Below are 26095 nucleotides of genomic sequence, written 5' to 3'. Positions count from 1 at the left end.
AAAAAGGTGTGGAGCTGATGCACATGTGAAAGTTGACAGCTGAGTGACATCCAGATATGGCTGCAACAGGCAAGGATATGACTTTGGAGAATTCCAGAATTATCACTACAAAATATTCAAGACAAATGATTGCTGAATTTGGATATGACAGAGAATGTGGGTAAAGGCAATCAGTGGTAATCACAGTGAGCTGAAAACCATGGCGGAGCATAAGAGGGGGACCACATCAAAGGCTGCACATGAGAGGAAGAGAAAGATAATGCATCACGTCCACAATTAAAATTATTCATGATTTTAATTGCGTCTATTTTGATGCTGCAAGCAGAAACCTGGCTGAGCAGTGTTACAATGGAAAGAGCAACTACATACTAAAATTCATTTCAAAATAGGTAAAATGGCAACGAGGCAAGACTTTCTAACTACAAAACATAAGAACACAAGAAAATAGCAGAGCAGGCCCTCTGGTCCTTCAAGCCTGCCCTGACATTTAATATGATCATGACTAATCTAGGCTGACGTTAACTCTTCCTCTGCACTATTTCTCCATACCACTCTATTCTTCAATCTATCAAATATTTATCCACTCCACTTTAAATACTACCAATCCAGCTTCCACTACCTGCCAGGACAAAGGATTGAGAATGGTATTTTTTTTTAAAAGCTGAAATGATTTATTTTGAAGACTGTCAGCTTAAAATAATTCTGGAACAGGTGAACATCAGGTTACTTAGCCTGAGCTCACAGGTGCTCTGAGGCCAAACTCCATATACTTTTACTACCTTATCTAAAAGATATCCACGAGCCTCAGATTTAATATTAACAAGAGTCTGCATTATTTTAATTTGTAGAAGTTCCAAAAATCATTTTGCACGCAAGTGTTTTCCACTTTCGCTGTCAAAAGAATTCTCTACTTTTTGAACTAGCCTTGGCTTTAAACTTCTCAACCAATGGAGATGATTTGTCCCCACTAATCCTGTCCATCTCTTTTAGTTTGGAAACTGACTAATTCACCCCTAAACATAGTTAATTCAAGATTACAATACTATTTTGTAGAATCGGTCCTCATAACTTAATACTTTTCTCCAACTGCCTGTGAAATTTTAACAATGGGCTCAGAATATTAAATCTTATGGATGAGTTTGGATTAAATACTTTTTCTTCCAGGTAAGAAGCAAAATAAGGCGAGGTTAGAAAGATGAAGGCAATTTGCTGAAGATCTCAAGAAACTTGTTATCAGGGTAGAAAACCACATACGATATGATGTTTACAAGGTGAGAAAGGGCTTGCATCATGTAATACAGTACCTTTCACAGCTTTATAATCTCCCAAACACTTGAGATCAATATTTAGATGCATCATTATTTAATTTATAAAATAGAAAATTTACATCGTGAGATTCAAACAACATCAATGAGATAAACAAACAATCCAGTTGAGTTACATACAGGAATAAAAATCTCAGAAAACAGGGCAAGCTCCTTTGCTCTTCTTTCAGAATTGACATCAAGACAAAAATAAAATAGTAATTAAGGGGAAAGTAATAGAAACTAGAGAAAAATAAAATGACCACAATCTGCTCTACTCAGGGAAGAATGGAGTGTGAATATCTTTGGGGGTGGGAGAAACAACTCAGCTGGGCTGGAGGGAAGAAATGCAAGTGATTTTTCAAGAACATTGCATTGACAAGTTACTTCTTGAAGTGTTATTATTGTTGAAATGTGCAGAAACGTGGCAACCAAATTGCTGAAATGATTCCCCCCCCCCCCCCCCCCCAAACAGCATTGTGATAAATAAATGTTGATCAGGATATGGCGATGACTCAAGTTGGAAAACATGCAATGGGACCCATGCCTTACTAATGTGGATTTGAATATCCAAAGCACATTAGCAAATCAAGACCTAGTTACTGTATCAAATTAAACCAAGTGCAAGTTTGAATGGCAAACACAAAGTGGACAAGATACAATACTTTGGAGATCTTTCATCATTAAGATCAGTGACAATCTGTGAAACGTATGCCTAGATCCTAAAATCCAAGCTGTTACTAAGGAATAGTAGTCAGGTTATCACAGAGTGCACACATGCTCCCTCCAGTAATGTCCTATCCACCATATTTTATAAAATGAATTGCCTATCAATTCCTTTGGGGATAGAAATACCACAGCATGTTCATCTATCCAAATGTATCTTTGCACATATAGATGCACTTTTGGAGAAGCAATTACACTCAAATCCTATCAAGTAATAGGAGGCAACAAACGTTATGACGAGTCTTCAAGAGAATTGTCATTACAGCAAGTAAATTATATTTTCACATTAATTTTTTTTTAAATGGTTAAGACCAGATCCAGAAAGTATCCAAATAAATTTCAGCTTGGGTCAAAATAAATTCACAACCTGAAATGACAGAAAGAATTGTATAGCCATATCAGATGAAAAGAAACAAAGATTTGATGGCTGGGTCGAGGTCAGCAACATTCATGTTGTTCACTTGTCAACTTTGTAATATTTTGATTTTCCAATAGCTAATTTTTATGCAAATGCTTATGTCAAACTATACATAGGCATAATATTACTGAAATGTAATAAGACTGATCTATACAGTATATAGCAAATGATACAGTACCTAGCCTGTCTTCACACAGGGTTAGGGAACCACATCTATTTAGTCCCAAATTTCACTTGGGTCTGCTATTGTAGATGCCTTAATTTACAATTACATAGATCCTTATGTTTTCAGGTTTCCCCTCATTGAATAAAATTTAAATTTAAGTAACTTAAAAAGCTACAAGGGTGCAACAAGATAAACTCAAGATCAAGTTGCAATTGCTTCAGAAAGTTTATTACAGGTCATTTACATGGCATGTTGCAATTATACATTTACAAACAGAATGCAAGTTTTTAAATTTCAATGAATACAGAGTGAAAAGATGCAGAGATAATTTAAATGTAGGAATTTGGTTCTTGAAATTCTGCACTGTATGAATGTATTTCTCTTACAGTCAGTTATACACTCTTCTTCAGGATTTTGTCATTTATAATATGCATTTCATAAAAATTAGCCTCCATGCAGAATTCTGTTAACATGGGAAATCAGAATTAAGATGAAATTCTGTCAAAAGTGCTGTGCTTACAAATATTATGGCCATTCATTTTTGCTTCAATATTCTAGGACTACTTCTTGCATCTGTTATTATAATTTTGTTTTATTCTAGCTTAAATGGATATTTCTGAAACAACCTATAACAATTTTGTGGTAAACAGAACAAAAATAAACCACCTTGGTAACTTAAAAGTCAATACTGGGGATTTAGAAATCAGGTATAATGAGCATATTATTTAATCTCATGGAATGTATCCAGGAACACAGGAAGTTCTAAGAGAATCAGAAAATAGACGTTGCTGTGACTGGGATTCTCATCACCAGGACTTCAATGTGACAGTATAATGACTTGAATATTTGCCAACTCAAATCTGTTTTAATTTAATCTTCTTGTTTGCAGTTTAGGATTAAATGAACATTATCAAAACATTAGTGGATCAGTGGTATAATTCAACACTAATGCCCCATACATTTTTTACGATGTTAACAGTGAAAATGGTAATAAGAATTTCAGATATATTAATCATCTTCCACTTAATTGGAATTACCTATGCTAACATTTTAAATCAATGCAGAACAGTAAGCAAACTTCATTAGAATTATTTAAGCTAATAATTTGGTCACATAAACATCTCCTTTACTATCATAAGTTGAAGCAACAAATAAAAATATGATTTGAACTTCACAAGGTTATTCTCTCACCTCTCTCTGAAGGAGAGGGCACTTTCACTATTTATCCAAGCATAAACTCCACCCTCCCACCCCCAATTGTTCTCTATATAAATAATACCTTTTGCATTGGAGGCTGACTTCACAAAGTCAAACACCAGAAAAAAAAATGGAATACTAATTACACACACAAAATTCTAAAGTTACCATAAGTACATCTCAATGCAGTTATCTTAGAGTTTTATTAACTAAATTATTGAAGTGTTCAAAGAAGTTTTATCTTGAAAAGACAGCTGCAACTAGTGTCAAATAACAATTCTAAATGTGTGAATTCAGTCAGTGTTTTTAGCATTTGAGTCATGATGGAAGATGGCTATTTTCTCCATAGGTAGATTTTATTATCCCACTCACCATGTCGGTAAGGTGCCATTGAGCACTGTGCATAAGGAGACCCACATTTTCAAGCTGAAACTTGGAATCAAATACATAATGAGGAAACTACATATCATGGGGGACATGCAGCTGTGCTACATGAGCCCCCTGTTGAAAGACAAACAATGAATACAAGGTGGCCATAAAATGAGATTGTGACAAACCATTCAAAAGTCATATTAACTATTTAAATATCTAATATACACTTCAAAATGAATACAACTATTTTGGCAGGTGGGGGGAAAGCAGTTGAAAAGGCCATCTCCACGAGTCCCATCACAAAGAGGAATTTTAATGTGTCCTTTTTATGCTAAATATGGTTGGAGCTATTTGCCTCAGTGCACAATTAAACTGTCAATTGCCTCATTTCACATTGCAATTTTTCATTTAATTTTTTTTGATGCTACTTTTTAAAATTGGACCCAACTTGGAGCTCATTTGGAGAATGTGGGTTCAAACAATCCGATTATTGCAATCTTAAAACTTCAAAATGCAAAAGATGCCAACTTAAAACAACTTCAAAAATACAAACAGACCAACTGTTGCACGTTTTGCGAGGACATTTTGTAAAGTTGCATCTGTACTGACAATCTTCACTAATAAATTACAAGTAGAGAATCTGCTAAGTTCTGATAAGCGATTCTATCAAACAAGGCACCGTGTTAACAGGCTTAAATGCAAAATTTGCTGTGCACATTTTCACAGTGATTCCTGCTTTGAGTGATAGAGATAATTTGTGGCACACCAATATTTGATGGAACAAGAAAAATGTGGAATTATGCAACAACACCATGTTTCAACAAGCCCAGAAGTGACCATATCGCAATACATTTTATCCCAGCTAGATTTTAAGCCAGGCACTGACTTGGTATTCTAAAACTGAACCTTCTACATTTTATTACAAGCTTTATGTTGATTTACAAGTAATATTCATAATCAGAACCTACACTTGAATAGTTATGATTTTATACTGGTAGGTTCTAGGAAGTTGAAGTATATTTACTCCGTGATGGCATCTCCACTGCTGAAATCAGCTGCAACATTTACAGTCTGATTAAAAGTTTGGAATTTGTACTTTTCGAAGCATGTTTCAGAGAAACTACAATCAATCTTTATACAAGGCTGATCTATATTAATAAAAATTAGGTTGATGTTTGACGACCTATATCTAAGTATGCAACAATTATTAACCGTGTCTTACGTTGTCAGACCACTGGAGAGCTTCTGTTTCTTACTGCATGTTATTTAACAGTCCGGAAAAGAAATCATTAGTACTTAACATTAAACAGTAATAAAAATGTGTATGAAAAATACCAACTATACAGTAACAAATGTTCAAATCTATTCTATCTACATTCTGCTTTCCAACAAGAAAATCTAATAAATTAAAGACAAAGTTATTCATCAGTTTTAAGAAATCTTTAAATACAATAAGTTTCCTCATAAAATGTGAGGTATTCTTTTGATATATATCGGATAATGTGTTTCCATAGCAGCAAGCAGTGGCACTATCCACTTGGATTATATTGTGAAACAGACAATTTTGTCAAATAAACATGGGTATAGAGCAAGTGCAGTTTTTGTCTAAAAATGGAATGGTTCACACTAAGAACAAAATACAAATATAAATTTAATTTCAACTGAAATAATACTTCTGATCTGCACAAGGCCAGATGCAAATGAGACCTGGAGATGAAGCTTACTCATCTCTTCTTGTTTTTTTCCCTGCTGGCAAGTTATTTTATCTTCTTGAGAACAGAGTTACTTGGGAACAAGGCCACGAGACTGTGGGTAGAGCTGGGTTCCAGACCCAGCTGAAGAGGGGCCCATTTTCTTCCCAGTTTTAGGCCTGCTGAAGACAATGGAGAAATAATTTTAGCACATTATGTAAAACAAACTCTTCACCAATAATGTGCAATTATCCCCTACCAGGAATTTTGGATGTGTGCCCATGAACATTGATCAGACTCAGGCTTAAAAGATTTCACACAAACTTTAAAGTTTGTTTTAATATTGTCAGCTCTTTTTCCTGATGTGTACTCCTTCAACTCTGGCTTATCACCTCCAAATTTTATTTTTTTTCATTGGCAGCCCACCTTTGAGTTACCAAAGCTTTAAAGTCTAGAATTCTCGGTGAGGCTCTCCATTTCTCTAAATCTTTATTCTTTCCAGGCACATCTTGAAACTGCCCTTTTTAAACAAGATTTTGGCCATTAGCCCTATTATTTCTTTAGATGCCTCAGCATTATTTGGTTATGCTTCTGTGAAGTCCTTTGAAATGTTTTGCTACTTTAAATGTACTGTAAAATTAACGTTGTTACTTCTATTCACTATAATAAATGCAAGCATTAATGCACCAGACTAGTTTACTTACGTATTGTTGCCTAGAGGCATTCGTACTACTCTACAGACCAGACCATTAAGCTCAATTAAAAAAATAGATCCTAATGATTTAGTTCTGGAGCAGATTCATTTTGTAAAAACTATATCCAAATGTCATTTAAAAACAATCAGAACCCAAAATTCTCTAACAAAAAAAAAATTCTCCCATTTCAAAAATAACCCATGAACCGAGATGCAAGTAAAGCTTTTAGAAGCTTTGATACTGGAACAATGACAAAATTAGATCACAGAACAAGGATCTGAAAAAGCTCTGCAGAATTGATGTTTTATTAACAATAATTAATTTGGTGATGTTACAAAGGCCAAGTCAGGGAGAAGCATGGCATTCAAGTGAAGAAGAACTAGAGGCCATTTAATATTTGAAACAAGCCTTTTATTTAAAGTCTGATTTTGCAGCATTGCCATCTTGACGCGAACGTAGTTAATGCAAGTTTATGCAGGGATTTTCAATAATAAACGTGGACATACAAATCAATAACAGAAAAATATTACAGGATTTGCACCCAGTTTTTTTTCCCCATAGTAATGTTCTTATTAATTGGCTGGGCAAGCACAAAGAACCAGATGGCCAACTCCCGCTTTCTTATATGTTCTTGTAATGAGAAAAATATTTATCCACTTTAAAATTGAAGTCTACTTTGAACGAAAATTTTATGCTACAGTTACCTGGATTTAGATTTTCTACCACTGCCACTTCTAAGAGGGTCAAATGTAGAGGCATCTACTTGAAGCTCATCTTCATCCTGCAGGGCAGCTTCCAGTGCTGCCTGTACCTTTGGAGCAATAGCAGGTCCCTCATAATCCCGAGTAGTTCGGCTGGGCATGTCCAGTTCCAATAACAAGATGTTTTCAGCCTGAACATTAATAACAATGTAAAACTAAAACAATAAACCAATCACAGATCTTATGATTATGCTATCAGATTAATCTATTAAGCACCAGTGTGCCTGCCAAAATAAAGATCTTGCAGATCAATTTTGCACATTTCAATATATTCAAGTCACTTCCACAACCACATATTATGGCAAACCTAGCGTTGTCCTATCAGAGTGTTTATTTTGTTCTAGTTGTCCATCCCCCTTCATCTCTGCAACTTATAACTAACTTGCTGTCCGTCTTTTCCAGTTCTGTTGAAGGGTCTCCAACCTAAAACATTAACTCTGTTTCCCGTTCCACAAATTCTACCTGACCTGCTGAGTGTTCCCAACATTTTCTGGTTTTGATTGTCAATTTATTCAAATTGGCTCAGGTTGAGCTATGTTTCAGCAGCAACAATTTACTTTATTTACTTACCTTGTACCTGGGGTCTGATCTTGATATTAGAGCCATTTTTGCATAGCTGCTAAGTGGTCGCTTGTATCCAATTGCTGATACAGGTCGCTTCATCATCTGCTGATTTCTAGAAGGCATTCGAAGGAAAAATATTGAAATATTTGAAGTTAGAGACACTTCACTATCTCTTATGTTGTTCCAATTTACTGCAACAAGTGCATTTCTTCTGGCATATTTCAGTGGATTAAAATTTACTGTTTTAGAATAGGGGTGTTGACTGATTTGCTCACTGGGCCATTGATTTGGTGACTGAATATTAAAAAGCAAAAGTATACAATTATTGTAGTTCATTTTGTCTGGTACATTTCACAGTTGATGATAAATGTTACAGATCTTGTGAAATATGATTTGAATTGTTTTTCTTAAAATCTTCAACATTGCAAATTTCAGTTGCTGAGAATTTACTGGCAGACAAGACTGATTTGCTAAAACATTGAATAATTTGACTGGTTCACAAATGAAAAACAACTCTGCAAGATGTCTTATTATAATGAATGATATAGCAACTACAATTGGGAAGATGACACATCAGTCTGTATAAAATATGTTGTACCCAAAAACCTTAAAAAAATTACATAGATAGTAAATGGCCACATATAAAACTTTTATTAGAGCAACATCAAATGAACTCAAATGCCTTGCTGTGTTTTTTTAATCAATATCTAAACAGATCTGTCACAATCTCTTTTTAACTAAATGCAGGGTTGAGGAAGAAATGTATGCCAGGCACAAAGCAAATTAACATCAGTCTAGGATCTAGGGATCACATCAAATGCAGTAAAAGGTTTGGTTGATCTGTTACGGAAAAAAGTCACTTCATATTCAACCAAATCTTAAATATTATTTTCATAAAGATACTCGATGCTATAACGAAGTGCAACGCGTGATCTCTCACAAGACTGCATCTCTTGAATTTGTACTTAGTATCAAGTGATAAATCAAAGATTTTCCATGATCTGACTGGTTCTAAATTCAGTTCACAAGGGACAGAATTTCAGGGAGTGATACTATGTGGGAGCTCTATGCAGGCATGATTATGAAAGAGCTAGATGCTTGACACTAAGGGAAGTTAGAAAAAAAAAACCATGAGAAATAGGAGCAAGAAGAGGCCATGAAGCCCTTTAAACTTACTCTGCTATCTGATTAGATGCAGCTAATCTGATTGTGGCTTTCTGCTTGTTCCCCATAATCTCTGGTCACCTCTGACATCAACTACTTGCCTATTTCAGTCTTAAAAATTTTTAATAAAAATCAGCTTCCACAGTTCTCAGAGGCTGAGAAATCCAAAGATTCATGTTCTTCTGAGAGAAGGAATTCCATCAGGCCTCCATCTCAAATGGGCAGGTCCCAATTCTGAAGCCATGTACTCTAGATCTCCCTCCCCCACCCCCCATGAGAACATCCTCTTATCATCCACTGTGTAAATACCCCACAGAGTATTATATTTCAATTTGATCATCTCTCATTCTAAACTCCAATAAGTATGGACTCAATCGTTCCCCATGGGCAAGCCCTCCATCTCAGGAATCAACAAGGGACCTTCTCAGTATTTTTTTTAAACAAAATAAACTTTATTCATAATAAAAGAAACTATATACAACAATAAAACAGTTCAAACCTTTACATTCGTGTACAGTTCCATTCTTAGTGTTACCTTTTTATATATAAAAAAACACAGCACCAATGCCACACGTGTGGCTCCCTGGGGTGATACCCCAATCCCATATTTACAATATTTGAGGGGCTTCCTCGCCTGACCCCACCCCTCCCTCTCCTGTGGCAGAAGAATCCTGAACTGTCATCCTTCCCCACCAAGCCCTTGCACTGGCTGCAACCAGCTTCAGTGCATCCCTCAGCACGTACTCCTGCAGCCTGGAATGTGCCAGTCGGCAGTGTTCCCCTACGGACATCTCACAGTGCTGGGAGACCAACAATTTTCGGGCAGACCAAAGGGCGTCTTCCACCGAGTTGATGACCTTCCAGCAGCAGTTGATGTCCGTCTCTGTGTGCGTCCCCGGGAACAGCCCGTAGATCAGAGAATCATGGTATGCAGCTGCTGGGGATGAACCATGACAAGGACCCCTGCATCTATCACCACACCCTCCTTGCAAACCCACAGCCCGCAAAGAGGTGGGCGACTGTCTCGTCCCCAGCACAGTCCTCCTGAGGGCAGTGCGCGCTGGGGGTGATGCCCCAACCATGCAGGACTGATCTGACTGGGAGGGCCCCTCTCACCGCCAGCCACCGAGGTCTTGGTGCTTGTTGGTGAGTTCTGGCGCTGAGACATTCTGCCAGATGGTCTGGACAGTCTGCTCCGGGAACCACCCCAGTGTCCATCGAGTCCTTCTCCTGCAGTGTCTGCAGGATGTTCCGTGCTGACCACTTCCTGATGGACTTATGGTCCAAGGGATTGGTCCAGAAGAACTTTTCCACGAAGGACAGGTAGTGTGGCAATGTCCAGCTGACTGGGATGCCGTGTGGCCACGGGGCCAGGCCCATCCTTCGCAACAGCCGGGACAGATAGAACCTTAGCACGTAGTGACACTTGGTGTCCACGTACTTGGGTTCCACGCATAGCCTGATGCAACCACAGACGAAGGTGGTCATCAGGATGAGGGCGACATTGGGGACACCTTTACCCTCATTTTCCAGGGACTTGTGCATGGTGACCCATCAGACCCGCTCCATCTTGGATCCCCAGATGAACCGGAAAACGGCACGGGTGATTTCCAAACCGGAGGAGCGTGGGACGGGCCACACCTGCGCCAAGTATAGCAGCCCTGAGAGCACCCCACACCTGATGACCAAGTTCTTCCCAGTTATCAATAGGGAGCGCCGTTCCCACAGTCCCAATTTCTGCTTCACCTTCCCAATCCGCTCCTGCCAATTTTTGTTGCACACCCCAGCCCCTCCGAACCAGATCCCCAGCACCTTCAGGTAGTCAGGCCTGACGGTGAAGGGGACGTTGGATCGGTCAGGCCAGTTGCCGAAGAGCATGGCCTCGCTCTTCGCGCGGTTGACTCTGGCCCCTGATGCCAACTCAAACTGGTCGCAGATGCTGATCAATCTGCGAACTGACCTTTGGTCCGAGCTGAAGATGGCGACGTCATCCATGTACAAGGAGGTTTTCACTGGGGTGCTCTCACTGCCTGGCAACATCACCCCTCTGATGCTCTCGTCCTTCCTGATGGATTCAGCAAAGGGTTCTATACAGCACACAAACAAGACAGGGGAGAGAGGGCAGCCCTGCCTGACTCCAGACTTGATGGGGAAGCTATCTGTTTCCCGCCCATTGACTTGGACTGCGCTATGGATGTCTGTGTAGAGCAGTTGGATCCAATTCCTGATTCCCTGCCCAAAGCCCATTTTGGAGAGCATGTCCAACATGTACCTGTGTGATATCCTGTCGAAGGCTTTCTCCTGGTCCAAGCTGACCAGGCAGGTGTTCACCCCTCTGTCCTGCACATAGGCGATGGTATCTCTGAGCAGCACAAAGCTGTCAAAGATCTTCCTGCCAGGTACAGCACAGGTTTGGTCCAGGTAGATCACCTGTCCCAGAGCAGACTTGACCCTGTTGGCGATGGCCTTGGACAGGATCTTATAATCCACATTCAACAGTGAGATGGGTCTCCAATTTCTGATATCCTCCCTCTCCCCCTTCTGCTTGTAGATGAGGGTAATGGTGCCCTTCCTCATGGATTCTGACATGCTGCCAGCCCAAAGCATAGCGTTGTACACTTCCAGCAGGTCTGGACCCATCCAGTCCCACAGAGCCGAGTACAACTCCGCCGGTAAGCCGTTGCTTCCGGGAGTTTTAATCGACTCAAAGGAACAGATGGAGCCAGTCAGCTCCTCCAGGGTCAGTGGTTGGTCCAGACTCTCCCGCTTGCTGTCATCAAAGACCTTTGTGATAGAGGAGAGGAAGTTCTGGGAGGCTGTGCTGTCTATGGCCTTCGTGTCATACAGACTGGCATAGAAGGATCTACAGATCCTTGATACGTCTGTCTGCGAGGATGTTACTGAGCCGTCCTCTTCCTTAAGGCTGTGGATCACAGAGCTCCCCCTGTGCACCTTTTGGAAGAAGAAACGTGAGCACATCTCATCCTGCTCCACGGAGTGGACCCTGGATCGGAAGATAATCTTGGAGGATTCAGAGGCGTGGAGCTGGGCTTGCCGGCTCGTTGTCTCTCGGAGTTCCTCCCTCACATCCGCAGGAGGAGTTGCTGCAGGTCTGTCTGGAGTTGGCACAGTTCCCTCTGACTCTGTCTTGCTTTCTGGACCCCTCTGCGGATGAAGAACCTCTTGATGTTCTCCTTTGTCGCTTCCCACCAGTGCACAGCAGAGTCAAAGAGGGGTTTCACGGTTCTCCAACCTGTGTAATCCCTCTTTAGTTCCTCAATGCTCTCTGGGGTCAGCAGCTTCACGTTCAACTTCCACGTCCCCCTGCCTGCCTTCTGGTCCTCCTGTAGGTGACAGGAGGCCCAAAGGAGACGGTGGTCAGAGAAGAACACTGGCGTGATGTCGGTGGATCTGACCGTGATTGGCTCCAACACAAACAGGAAGTCGATCTGGGACCGGGCTGAGCCGTCCGACCTCGACCAGGTGAGTTGTGGCTGTGCTCCGCCTGCAGGGGTGCTGAAGGCGTTGCGCAACTTGGCATCCTTTACTGTTTCCATCAGGAGTCTGGAGGTGCTGTCCGGTCTGCTGTCGGCGCTGCCGGATCGTCCAGCCGCATCAATGATGCAGTTGAAGTCATCGGTCAGAACGACCGGCCGGGACGTCACCAGCAGCGGTGGGAGCTGCTGGAAGACAGCCAGCCGCTCACTCTGCACGGGCAAGGCGTACACATTAATTAACCGGAGCAGAGTGTTCCAGTACATCACATCTGCCAGGAGGAGCCGCCACCCCACCACCTCTCTGACTGAGAAGTTTCTCCCCCGCATCAGAATCTCCAGGCCGGAAACGCAACAATCATTGCCCCCCGACCATACCGACAGTCCGTGGGTCCACCATCGCGACCACCTCTGATAGTTGCGGAGGTGTGGCAGCCCGCACTCTAGTAAGAAAGTCACATCCGCCTTGACCTTGTTGAGGTACTGCAAGGCGTTAACACATCGCGCAGTGTGTATTGCGATGAACACAAGTATATCCCCCATTAAGGCTGTGCCCTGGACCAGGCTAGAAGAAACAGCCTAGTCCAATGTACAGATGACTAGTAAACTCAAGCCAGTGGAAGATCTTCCCCCATTAAAAGGCAGTGAATGATTAAGGAGTCATGAAAGATAAAAGAGATGGGTACAAGAAGAAATCCCATAGAGTATAAAATAATAAATGAAATAAAATAATTAACGGGACACCTATCAAGGGTATAAAATGTTAAATAGGACAGAGGTAGTTAAGGAACAACCAATCAATAGGAAATATTAAAGAGAATATTAAGGAACCTGAAAAAAAGAACATAACCAAGTTAAGAATTTTTTAAAAAACATTTAGTAAGTCAAGTAGAATAATGAAATTAAGTTATAGAGGACAATAAAACATTATATGGATAAACAACAAAATGAAAAAATTTATGTGAATAGAGACAACATGTAAAAGTTTAAACTCTATTATTACCATGAAACTAATATGGGGGAAGGGGAGAAGAGACCCAAAGAGATTTTAAAATGTAGAATTAGGATTTAAATGGGGCAAGGCAATTGCCAGTGTAAACTCAGGGTAGATGCCTTTGAAGGCAAACTCAAATGCTTTTTGGAGGAAGCTAGACAAATAGAAATTCCAATCAGGCTTATTGATACAAGATCGGCAGAGGCTCACGTAAAACATTAACACTGGCACAATTACACTGGCTCACATTGTCAGCATCTGCTGCAAATGTAAATAAGTATGAATACTGTACCACACCCTTCAATTCGTGTGATAGGTTGGGTCTTCCACTGGTCCTCCTCTTCATCAAAATAAGCTCTGTTCATTATTTTATTCTTTTCTTCCAAAGGTATGAAGTTCTCAATTACAAGGTGCCTTAAAATAAAATAATCAGATGTTTTTATTGAAATCTATACGAAAGATACTTTTCAAGCCAAAGTAAAATAAATAGATTCTTTTCAAGCATCCAAGAGTAATAGCACAAATTTATATATCTGAGTGTCTTACAGGACTGCTGTTGCTAGACTTCGATGACAAGGCTATTACCAGATGACGTGGGGGGGTGGGGGAAGAAACAAAAGAAAAATCAGAAACGTTGCCAACACTCAGGTCAGGTAGCATCTGTGGTAGCAGAAACTGAATAAATATTTTGGGTTAATGACCCTTCATTAGAACAAATTACTTTTAAGTTGCAGAAAAAGGTGGGGGCAGGGGAATATGGGGAAGGATGGATAGGACAAAGGGAGCACATGGTAGGGTGCAGACAAAGTCCCTTCAAAATGCTGAAGGATAATGCAGCTGTTCTCTTGCAATTGTTCCAATTTAGGCTAAGGCAATCAGTCTTTACAATGTGGTCTCTACATAGGAGGAGCCAAACACAGATTGGATGACTGCTTTCAGAAGCCCAGCTTTCAGTCTGCAGAGGCAATCCTGAGCTTCCTGTTCCCTGCCACTTTAACTCTCCACCTCACTCCCACTTGCTTCTTGCAGCCTCTTACATTCTTATAGCAAGGCCCAAACCAAGGTTGAGGAATAGTACCCGATCTTCTGTCTGGATGAGCTGCAGCAAATTCTACCACCTCAGATAACTCACTCTCTCTGACTGTCAGAACTGGTCATTCCTACTCCAAGTCATCCATTCGTAATATTGGCTCAGTTTTCTAACTCCATCAGAGCAGTTTGACCTGTTGGGCATGTCGCACAGCCCTGCATTTTGCAATATTTGACACTCCTTTATTTGTATTATAACTGCCTACTAACCCTCTAACTGCCTCTATTAACCAGAGGACCTCGACAACTCATCCCCACAGTAACACTGGCCTTATCCTGTCACAGATGTTCCCTTTTGTCCCAATCCATTTCTTCGCCTACCTTCTCTGCAACTGGAAACTTGTTTTTCTCTTTCCCTATTCTGACCAAGGGTCTTTGATCGGAAATGTTAACAATTGTTCAACAGATGCAGCCTGACCTGCTAAGTGTTTCCTTTTATTTCAGATTTCCAGATCCAAAGCTTTTTAATTTTCATTTACAAGAAGAATCATTTTGGTAGTTTGGAATTTTCTTTTGTAATTGCCGCTTTTAATAATCTATTAAATTATTTGTCAGATAACCCATTTCACAACATTAAAATACCTTATGGCAGAAATAGGTCAAGCTTCCTTCAATAGTCATTACTTACCATCAATTCCCTGATTGTTATTGGACAGAAATGAGCAAGTAATTTTAAAGATTATTGCAAGGTATGCTCTCTTCGAAAGAAAACATCTATTTCTCTTTATCTGACCTTTTAACTTAATAAACAAATGCAAAAGCTATCAAAAACAAGAGTGCTGCATTTTAGAGCTGCATTTCAGTTTCTACATATCAATGTATTTTCTTAACCAGCATCATGAAAATGAATCTATTATAGGCAACCATGATATTTTGCAAGAAACTTAAAGTAACTAGTTGTTATTTTATTACTCTCATACTTATTTCTCCAAGACAGAGTACATACTTAAGTTTGAGTTCCCTTGTGAGTTCATTCTGAGTTTGTTCCAACTGTTGCCGTTCTTTGATGTGTTCCGCTTGCAGGTCATCAATTTCAGCTTTTACTGCCTGGAGCTTTGCAAATAGCTAATAAAAAAAGACTTCATTTATGTACCCAAGAGCTTCATGTTCAATTAAGTAGTTTACGTGCAAATCACTACATTGCATAAAACAACTTGTTTAAACTACTGACAATTTACAAAAGATCAGTAAGGAGCACAGAATAACAAATTTATCAAACATAGTTCACTTAAAAATGCTAACTATAAAAATATAACAACTATAACAAGAGCACCATCTTCAGATGAAGCTTCCTTCATTGTGACAAGGTATCTATTCGATTATTGTAAATTCAGGTACACAAGAAAAATAGTAAAAATTATAATTACAAGATTTTCATACATTATAACGGGAGCATAACAGCACTATACTTAATAGCAGGAAACAATCAGTATACAAGAGCTCTTGTGCACTCTTGCGCTCCTTCCACTATTTAGAATACATTCAAGTTTCAGTTGCATCAGCTTGGCACTTCATTTTAAAGTACATCTAACAATGCTCCTTGCATGCTCACTATACTCAAGATTAGTCCAGTATGAGACAATCACCAGCTGTGAAGCGAGAGTTATACCTGGCCAAAGTTACAAATTATGGTGGAATACAATTATGTTGCTAAGACCCACATTGTCTCATTGATGCCCAGTTTTGAACTGCCAAATCTGTTGTGAATTTACCTCATCCAGCCTAATGAATAGTCATCTTTGTGTAAGAGCAAGACCTCGTCTCCAAAAGGAATGAGTGGTGGTCAATCTAACTAATTAAATCAAAGATAGATGCATTCATGACAGGAAGATCAACAAGGATTAGACAGAAGTCAGTTTTTTCCTTTGTGGCATTTTCTCCTGCCACAGGCTCAGCCTGACACCCAAATCCTCCAGATTACAGCCATTAGTGCTACCAAAGCACTCATGGTGACAAACAAGGAGGTCCCAGAATACACTCTATGCCCTTGCAATCCTCAGTGAATATTCCAAATGCTGTTGGAGATGGACAAGCAATGATTCATCAATGGAGAGCACAAGTTCACAACAGCAGGGGGTCTCTTTTATGATCTTCCTTTTACCTCCACAGATGCTGCTCGACCTGCTGAGTTCCTCCAGCAGTTTGTATTTTGCTCCAGATTCTAGCATCTGCTGTCTCATGCAGCTCTTTTTTTTAATGCCCGTTCTGATGTCCAACAACTAATGCACATCTAAATACTTTTTAGATGTTTTCAGAGTGCCTGAAAACCACCAGCCCCCTTGAGCAGTGCATTCCAGATTTCAACCATTTGTACATGAAGCACCAAGAAAAGCAAGGAATTAGGAAGGCTAATGCAGTGTTGGCTTAATGACAAAGGGGTACAGGAACGAGGAAAATGTTGATAAAACTTCACAGGATTCCAGCAAAGGCACACCAAGAGTACAGATTACAGTTCTGGATTCCACACTTAACCACATGATTTACTTGAGCGCAGTGCAGAGAAGGTTCACCAGATTGATTCCTGGAATGAAACAGTTTTCATTCAAAGAAAGATTGAGAAGGTTGGTCTATACTCATTGCAATTTAGAGTGAGAAATGATCCTATTGGAACAGAAAATTCTGTGGGGAATCGATAAAGTGGACAATCATGTTTTCCCTAGTCAGGTTATCTAGAACCAGAAGAGACAGTTTTAGATTAAGAGTTCACCCATTAAGGATAGATGAGGAGTAATTTCTTTCCTCAGAGATTCTCTCCCCCAAAGAGCGGTGGAGGCAGAGTCAATGAATATATTTAAGGCAGAAAATGAAAGACACTGGAAGCACAATGGAGTTGAGGGGAATGGGAAGAGAGGGGGAAAGTGTTGTTGAGTCAAAAATAGATCAACATGATCTTTCTGAATAGCAGATCAGGCTTGAGGAGCTGAGTGACCAATTCCTGTTCCTGTTTCTAATTAAGAGAGACAATTAGTTCTAATTAATAGAGACAAAAAAAAACCTTATTTTATACCCATCACAAATTTCTATTCAGGCCAGATGAACCTGACACGGTGATCTCAATGATGTTCTCCAAAGATCCTCTGAAAGAATATTTATCTGCTCTTGCAGGGAGAACTATGTCACACTTTCATAAATTAGTACGACTTGTAGGTGGGGGTGGGATAATCAGATTAACTCTATTACCTCACATTCCTCAGTTGCATGTTAGTATACCAACATATTTTGATAAGACCCTGCTGCCGAATTATCTTCAGCCATTGAGAACCTGATTGAGAATAGCCTACCATTCTAATTACAGCAAGCAACAAACAGTAACTTGTTAGTTAAGTTCACACTTTTAATTCAACATTTAATCATAGGGCTATTATAGACTTGTATTTCAACATTTAAGTTCTCCTTAAAGGTGAAAAAGCTGAAATGTTAACTGTTTCTCTTGCCATTGATATTGTCTGACCTGTAGAGTAGTTCCAAACCCTAATATATGTCTTTATATTTTAAAAAAAATTTTGTGTTTGCTTTAACATTATTTAGTTGTATATGCTAAAAGTAATAAATTACAGAACTTTGAAAGCCATTGTACCTTCTTTAGCTTCTTAGTTTTAACATCTACTTCTTGCTGGAGGGAACTGAATGTCTCCTTTAGCTCCAGAGTCTCCTCATCTTGAGTTTCCATTTGCTGCTGCATCTCACGCTCACGTCGTTTCTTCAAACAAAAACATCGGGATAGAAAGCATTTCAGAATTTTAAGCATCATTGCACTTTTCCATTTACACACAAATTTTTAATCAATGTGCTTGCATTTCTATAATCCAGTTAATGTAGATTTTTTTTTTACTAGGTGCTTAGGGTCATGGAATAATACAGCACAGAAACAGGCCTTTTAGCCCAACTTCTCCATGCTGATCAAGATGCCCATCTAAGCTAGTCCCATTTGCCCACATTTGGCCCATAGTCCTCTAAACCTTTCCTATCCACGTACCTACCCAAATGTCTTCTAAATGTTGTTATTGTACCTGCCTCAACCACTTCCTCTGGCAGCTCGTTCCATATACACACCACCCTCTGCTTTATAGGAGTGTACAGAATTTGACATCAAACCACACTGAGTTAATGGAGCAGATCTGCTCAACGTCAAAGAGATCCAGACAGATCTGCTACACTTTAAGCACTTGACTGGGTTGAAAGCTCTGGACTTCCGTTCCAGTTCAACGTTGTCCATGGGTCACATGTACTGCAACCGTGTACTTTCTATGGAATCCATTGGGGAGTGCAGATTTTCCAGCTCTTTGGCCCACAGAAATCAATGGGAAAAATCCTGTCCACAGAACAGTAAAAGATCTTGTTAATCGGATGTGATTCAAATATTGAAGTTAATTTACTTTTTTTTTAAAAAAGGTGTGTCCATGTTTTATGATGCATTTAGTAAGCAGTGACTTTAAAAAAAAATGGTACTTTTGAACAGTGCCACCACATTTTGAATGTGAAAATCAGTTTCACATTCAAAATGCGAGGTGGGTGGAAGGTCCCACCATATGTCAAAACCATTATACTGCAGAGCTGCTGCCTTGCACTCAGAGATGTCCTGCACTATGCTAGGTTTCTGTCTTGGGCTCTCACAAGGAAGCAGCACTAGAAGAAATACTGTAACCAAAGGATAGGTGGCAAGTGAATTCAGATTGCTTGCCAATCAACAGATCTCAGATAGCTGGGTAAAATTTTCTTTAAATACTACATTATTTCTGTAAGTACTTCAATTCAGTAACGGCATGATTGATAAAATATTTTTCAAAATACAATCTTTAAACCAACAAATAATCTAGTGCTATTTTTCAAACACGTAATTCCATCACCTTTTTTTATTTAAATCACAAAGGTCAGCATTTATTAGCAGTTGCGGCTGGGTTTTGGGTAAGCAAAGAAAGGTCAATCAATGAGCAACGTTACTTGGAGGAGAAATGAGAACAACTCACTGTTGGAAATGATCACTTTGGAGAGGAAACACTTGGCAGCTTCAGTCTACGTTTGTCATAATAAAACCAATCACTCTGTTGATTTTATTAGTAGAAATTCTTTTACCACGTTGCTCACACTTCCCTTATGAGTAAAGCTCACCAGAAACATGATTGACAGTAATTATAACAAAAAATGATAATAATTGAATAGTGACACACAATATGCCTTATTAAAAACAGAAATGTGGTATATTATTTTAGTTTCACAATGGCAAGTATTTTAGTTTCACAAAGGCAATGCACTAATGATCAATCTGTTTGTAGCCCATTAGACAAGATAAAAATAGATAGCTCTATGAGTATCAGAAAACCTTAAAAATAAAGGCACATTTTTGATTTGGATCCTTATGTAGCTTATTAAATGATATTCCTGTACCCTGCAATATGTTTATTTTCCCATAATCTAGTAAACGATGTGATCCACACCAATTCTACTATTGTTATAAAAGACAATTATAGACTATTTCACCTTCACCTGTGCAAGGAATAATAAAAAAAATTCCACATTTGGGACAAAAGCGAAGTGCTGCACATCAATGAAAAGGATAAGCTCTTTATGACAATGTCAACTCCATTTGTAACTTCAAAATGTTTTGAATTTCCTACCCAAACCCCACAGTTACCTGCTCTGCAATTTCTTGACGTCTCTGTTCCAGAACCTTCTGTTGTTCATTTGTGTGATCAACAATATTTTTCCCTCCAACAAGAAGTTTGCTTTCCATAGCCTGGCAAAGATTGAAATTCAATTAACAGTTGAAATCCTTTAAGACCTTGACAGGTTTTCTGAAATGATTGCTTGTTATCGAATACTTAAAAAGATTTTACTTTACAAAATAGGTCATCTGAAAGTAAATAATAGTCATGTATTTACCTGCAATCTGAAAGTAATTTTTACAGTATTTTAATTTGTATGGTTAACACTGTAAAGCTTTCACCCCAGTTATGCTGAATATAAATTTTACCATTTAAATAGTCCCATAAAAGTAACGTCGAGTTCAGCTCTAATCAGGAAATCCTTAACCTTTCTACATATAATTTAGTCAGCAGCAACTTCACCTCATAAAACAGGACCCTTTGTCTTTAGAAATGATTATTGTAAATCAGTGTATAGCAATATGCTGATTTTTAATGAAATAAATGCTATCACTTTTTTTTATATTGACTTTTTGTTTGGTTAATTTTCACAGCAACACACTAAAATTGTTTGCTTTTCACCATAAGCAGCCGAGGAATAAATCCTCTAATTTTTAAACTCTGTTGATTTCCTAGCCTGTCAACAAGACCAAAAGCAATTGGCACACAGCTTTGCAAGGAGAGCAATGTATTCACCAGCATTAAGAAAATCAATAGGGATGTTTAACCTACATGATTCTATTACTTGTGTAGCTGGTCTATTTGCAAGTTCATATTTACATTTTTCTTATCATTTCTCAAGAAGTTGCAAGTTAGCATAATAATACTTTGTCAAGAAAACCTTTCAAATCTTCATATTTACTCAAACATGTTCTTCACCTACTCAGTTCCTCGAAATATTGTCTCTAATTAAACATTCTTTCTATTATAGGATTAACTACAATTTGAGACTAGGTGATAGGATCATTTTGTCTTCATGTAGTAAGCCATCCACAATGATCTTTTTTAAAATGGTTTTGCATTCAACATGCATTCATAGTGAATACATGTGTTACTCACTACATCTGCAGTGCAGGACGCTGGTTTTTGTTTACATTCATTTACAGGAAGGCGGCATCAGAAAGATCAACATTTATTGCCCATCCAAAGTTGTTCTTGAACAGAATACCTAACACGCTATTTCACTCTGCAATTAAAAGTCAACCACTTATCACTTGTAGACTGAGCAGGTAAGGAAAAATTTCCTCCAAAACATTAATGAACTAGTTAGGATTTTACCACAATCCCACTGAGATTTTAAAGCCAGATGTAACTAAATTGATTGAGTTTATACTCCCCAGATCTCCAAATCATTACTCCCCGAACACAACTATGCTATCCCCACAACCATATCTTATGAAACAAAAAAAAAAATCAGGTAGAAAGAGAACTTGCAGATTGCAGTGCACTTGTCAAGAATCTGAGAAAAATATAGAGTAATTATTAGACAAATGTATCAGAAAGGTCAAAGTGGGATGGGGGACTTCATGGAGAATACCGTCACTTTGAACAGAATGTCATGCATCTTGGACCAGTACACAATCTTGGCACAGTGAGGGGAAACAGAAATCATATCAAAGGGACTTGAATAGGCAAAGAAAAAAGCAGAAGCAGAGTTGCAGGATTTGAAGCTCTTTTTCTATTCAAGGGATGTTGGCTTTGTAGGCTGAGCCAGCATTCAAATGCCCATCCCTCATATCCAATAATCACATGAATAACATTTAAGAGTGAAGAGTTACAATGATACTGCTGGTACTTCTGTTTTAGACTGAGGCAAATAGCATGACAAAACACAGAAAATTGCACAAAATGCATGGGATCCACAGAGATGGCAGTTTGGATTCAGAACTGGCTTGCCCATAGAAGACAGAGAGTAGTGGTTGATGGGTCTTTTTCTGGCTGGAAGTCCGTGACTAGGGGTGTTCTGAAGGGATCCATTCTGAGACCACTGCTTTTTGTGATACGAATGACTTGGGTGAAAACATGGATGGTCAGGTTAGTAAGTTTGCAGGTGACACAAAGGTTGATGGCATTGTGGAGGGTGTACAGGATTGCCAAACGATACAGGTGGATATTGACCAGTTGCAGATATGATGGAGTTTAATCAGGGCGAGTGTGAGGTGTTGCACTTTGGGAGATCAAATGTAAAGGGAAAGTACACAGTTAATGGCAGGACCCTTAACAGCATTAATGTAGAGAGATCTTGGGGTCCAAGTCCATAGCTCCCTGAAAGTGGCTGCACAAGTTGATAGGGTGCTGAAAAAGGCATATGGCATGCTTGCTTTTATTAGTTGAGGCAATGAGTTCAAGAGTCAGGAAGTTACGTTGCAGCTTTATAAAACTCTGGTTAGGCCACATCTGGAGTATTGCATTCAATTCTGGTCACCCCATTATAGGAAGGATGTGGAGGCTTTGCATAAGAGGTTTACCAGGATGCTGCCTGGAATAAAGGGCATGTGCTATAAGGAGAGGATGGACTAAACTAGGGTTGTTTTCTCTGGAGTGGCAGAGGCTGAGGGGAGACCTGATGGAAGTTTATAAAATTATGAGGTATAGTTAGAGCAGACAGCTGGCATCTTTTTCCCCCAAGGTTGAAATGTCTAATACTAGGAGGGCATGCATTTAAGGTAAGAGAGGGAAAGTTCAAAGGAGAGGTGTGAGGCAAGGTTTTTTTTTTAAAAACATAGAGTGGTGGGTGCCTGGAATGCACTGCCAGGTGTGGTGGTAGTGGGAGATACGATAAAAGTGCTTAACAGGCTCTTAGGTGGTACATGAATATGCACAGAATGGAGGGACATGGACCATGTGCAGGCAGAAGAGATTAGGTATCATTAGCTTAATTAGTTCAGCACAACATGGTGGGCCGAAGGGCCTGTTCCTATGCTGTACTGTTCTATGTAAAAGTTTCAATGATGCAAATGCAGAGCAGACCAGAGCAGACCAAAGCCACTTATAAGAGGAAAAAAGCAGATCAATTGATGTTTTTGGTGTAGTTTCTCCATAAGAAATGATATAAGGAAGTTATGGCAGCCTCTTTAGTAGTATTGATTCATATATTACCTAGAAATCTATGTTACATTTTGCCATGGTATAAAAGTACAAAAGTGAAGATAACTCTGCTTCCTCCTTTATGGTTTGTGGAGGAAAATGCCTAAAATGGAGATTTGAATTTAAATCCAACCACACAAAATGGAGTTAAACTGTTGAACTGAAAGTTGTGAAAAGACTTGAACATTTGAAACTAACCATCAGGTTCAAATGCCATGAAGTTTCCCAAATAATTGGCCATTAAGATCTTCAAAGCTGAAATAACTAAAACTGTTAAAGCTCCTAAGCAAGTATCCAAGTAAGGGCCATGTTTATACTAAATGCATTCCCTACGAGTACATGAATGTGTTATCCTTAATATACCACTTTGTTTGATTAGATCAACTAATAAATGAATTACTTTATCTCAGCCATCTCATGCCACTTGCAATAATCTGCATCATTTACTAATCATTCCACTTCTAGCACATACATAAGACAATTTTTATTTTCATTATGTAATTCAGAAACAGCCTTAGAAGTGCTATAGATATTTAAAGCAAAAAGAAGTGCTTGGTGGTATGCCTATGGGTATATGATGCTTACTTACAACAAAATGTTTGAGTGAAGCTTTCATTAACAGAGTCCCTTATGGTGGATTGACTAAGCAAAACTAATCATAATGTGTTACCTGACTTGAGCCCTATTTACACAGAAAATGAAAACACTTGTTATACTGGCTCCTTTTCTGAAGTGCCTGCTGATGAGGAAGAGGCAAGCATCATCATGCCTTCTTTTCAAAGCACGATTTATAAAGCTGTTTTGAACCCAATGTGTACCGAACAACATTTTGTGTATATCCTAATCTAGGATTTTAACATCATTTCATATAGTTATTTTCTATTTAACAGTTTCAAAATATTACCAATGAAAATTCATTATTTTAAACAAAGAATTCATGCAATAACTCATTACTGTACCTTAATTTTAGTAGCAAGTGCTTCAGAGGCCTCCCTTTCCCTCCGCACGTCTCCCATCTTTTTCTCCTTTTCACGCAGTAACTTCTGTTTTTCTTCCGCCACTAAGCTATGGTCATCTAAAATGGCTCGCTTCTCTCTCTCCAGCTTTTCCTGTTGGGCCCTCCAGTATTCAGGTTCATTTTTAATCCCTTCATCATCTTCGCCATCATCTTCCTCCATATCCTCCTCCCCTTCGCCTCCCTGCCTTCTTCGATTCTTCTTCTTCCGTTTGCCCACACCTCGTTTCTCCAGTTGAGCTTTCAGCCGAGCAATCTCTTCTTGGAACTCTCTCAAAAGTGCATCTTTGGGATCTTCATTTACTCGAGGTTTATTCTTAATGTTCTTTGCACGATTTGCATACCGTAGTGTCGTAAGAGTCTCTTCACAGTTATAAGATGCAGGACCAATATTTGCCACCATCACAGTTTTGGCATTCCCTCCCAATGAGTCCTGAAGCAATCGAGTTAGCTTTGAATCCCTGTAGGGAATGTGAGTGCTCTTACCATCCACAAGTGCAGATATCACATTGCCCAGTGCTGAGAGAGAAAGGTTAATCTTTGTTGCTTCTTTTAACCGGTCTCCTTGGGCTCCAGTTTTAGCCTGTCGTTCACTACCAGCAAGGTCTACTAAATTCAACTTTCCAACACGGATGTGGTTCTCTCCATCGAGTCCAACTTCACTACACTCAACTGTTATAACAAAGATGGCATGAGAACGCGAGCTGTGTTCATTCATGTTTGTGGCACCAACAGATCGATTTTGATTGCCAACGTTCATGACGTGTTCAATTTCTTTCACATTTTTTGTCACAAAAGACGACAAGTCTTTGACATAAACTCCTGTGTCTGGCCTTTCCTTTAGCTCCAATCTCTTAGTTTGATCCTTTGCTAGCAAATCCTTTATTTCCTCTTGGTAAATTTCCAAATACGATGCCCTTACCAAATACTGCTGATTTTGTGAACGAGATATGTGCGTGAATATATGTTCAAAGGAATTTGGGATAACACCTCTTCTTTCAGGATCTGAACGGATTCCCTCCATGGTATACGTTTTCCCAGTTCCAGTTTGTCCATAAGCAAAAATTGTCCCATTGAAACCCAACAGAACTGATTCCACAAGAGGTCGAAAAGTCTCATCATACAATTCTACTTGTTTAGAATTGTGATCATACACAGCATCAAATGTGAACGTCTTAGGTAATTCACTTGGACTGCCTTTGGGATTTTTCACCAAAATCTGCCCCAATTTTACATCTATGTGAACAATTCTTTCGTAGCCACCTGAAGCTTCCTTCTCATTCATTGGCCTGCATCGCACAACCACCTTCACCGATTCAGAACTTTTTAACTTTGACATTGTGAGATGTGGAAAAATTCAAATTCCAAGAATTGTTCTTGCCAATGAGCACCTGTAAAGATATTTAACACTTATGAATCTCATCCTAAATTTAAATAAGAACAGAAAATACTGGCAAAACTCAACAAAATACTTCAATAGGTTTCGATCTTGCCCAAACAACAATGTTAACCATTCATGCCCAATGTTTAAGTTGTAGAACCTAAGATTTTTTAAATTAATTCCTGGTACATGGACATAACTAACACTCATTGTTCATCCTTATGGACGTTGACCAAATGGTGGGCAGCATTATACTTGAACAGCACACGTCTACATGGTGAAACTGCTCGCTCAGTGTTGCTTGGTTGGGCATTTCAGAAAGCTGTTTGGTTGTC

At 39.1% G+C, this 26095-nt stretch overlaps 1 protein-coding gene across 6 annotated transcripts in view; it reads right to left on the bottom strand.

Annotated features, from left to right (window-relative positions):
* Nucleotides 1–2820: 2820 nt before the first annotated feature.
* The window catches only part of kif3b (kinesin family member 3B), a 32835-nt gene continuing 9560 nt past the window's right edge, over nt 2821–26095 (bottom strand). Inside the window, exons 2-10 of one of the 6 annotated variants that reach the window (XM_052031465.1) lie at nt 24324–25770; nt 20268–20369; nt 18213–18335; nt 15582–15700; nt 13844–13960; nt 11019–11123; nt 7901–8006; nt 7274–7461; nt 2821–6056 (exon numbers count right to left, since the gene is read on the bottom strand). In XM_052031465.1, coding sequence (XP_051887425.1) covers nt 5966–6056; nt 7274–7461; nt 7901–8006; nt 11019–11123; nt 13844–13960; nt 15582–15700; nt 18213–18335; nt 20268–20369; nt 24324–25718 — 2346 coding nt within the window. In that variant the 5' untranslated portion in view covers nt 25719–25770 and the 3' untranslated portion in view covers nt 2821–5965. The remainder of the gene's footprint in view (nt 6057–7273; nt 7462–7900; nt 8007–11018; nt 11124–13843; nt 13961–15581; nt 15701–18212; nt 18336–20267; nt 20370–24323; nt 25771–26095) is intronic. The other 5 variants (XM_052031466.1, XM_052031467.1, XM_052031468.1 and 2 more) reach the window with 5 other exon arrangements.

Source organism: Pristis pectinata, chromosome 16 (assembly GCF_009764475.1).
Source record: "Pristis pectinata isolate sPriPec2 chromosome 16, sPriPec2.1.pri, whole genome shotgun sequence".
Classification (NCBI taxonomy): domain Eukaryota; kingdom Metazoa; phylum Chordata; class Chondrichthyes; order Rhinopristiformes; family Pristidae; genus Pristis; species Pristis pectinata.
Note: the sequence above shows the minus strand (reverse complement) of the source record. Positions and strands in the feature narration are given on the sequence as shown.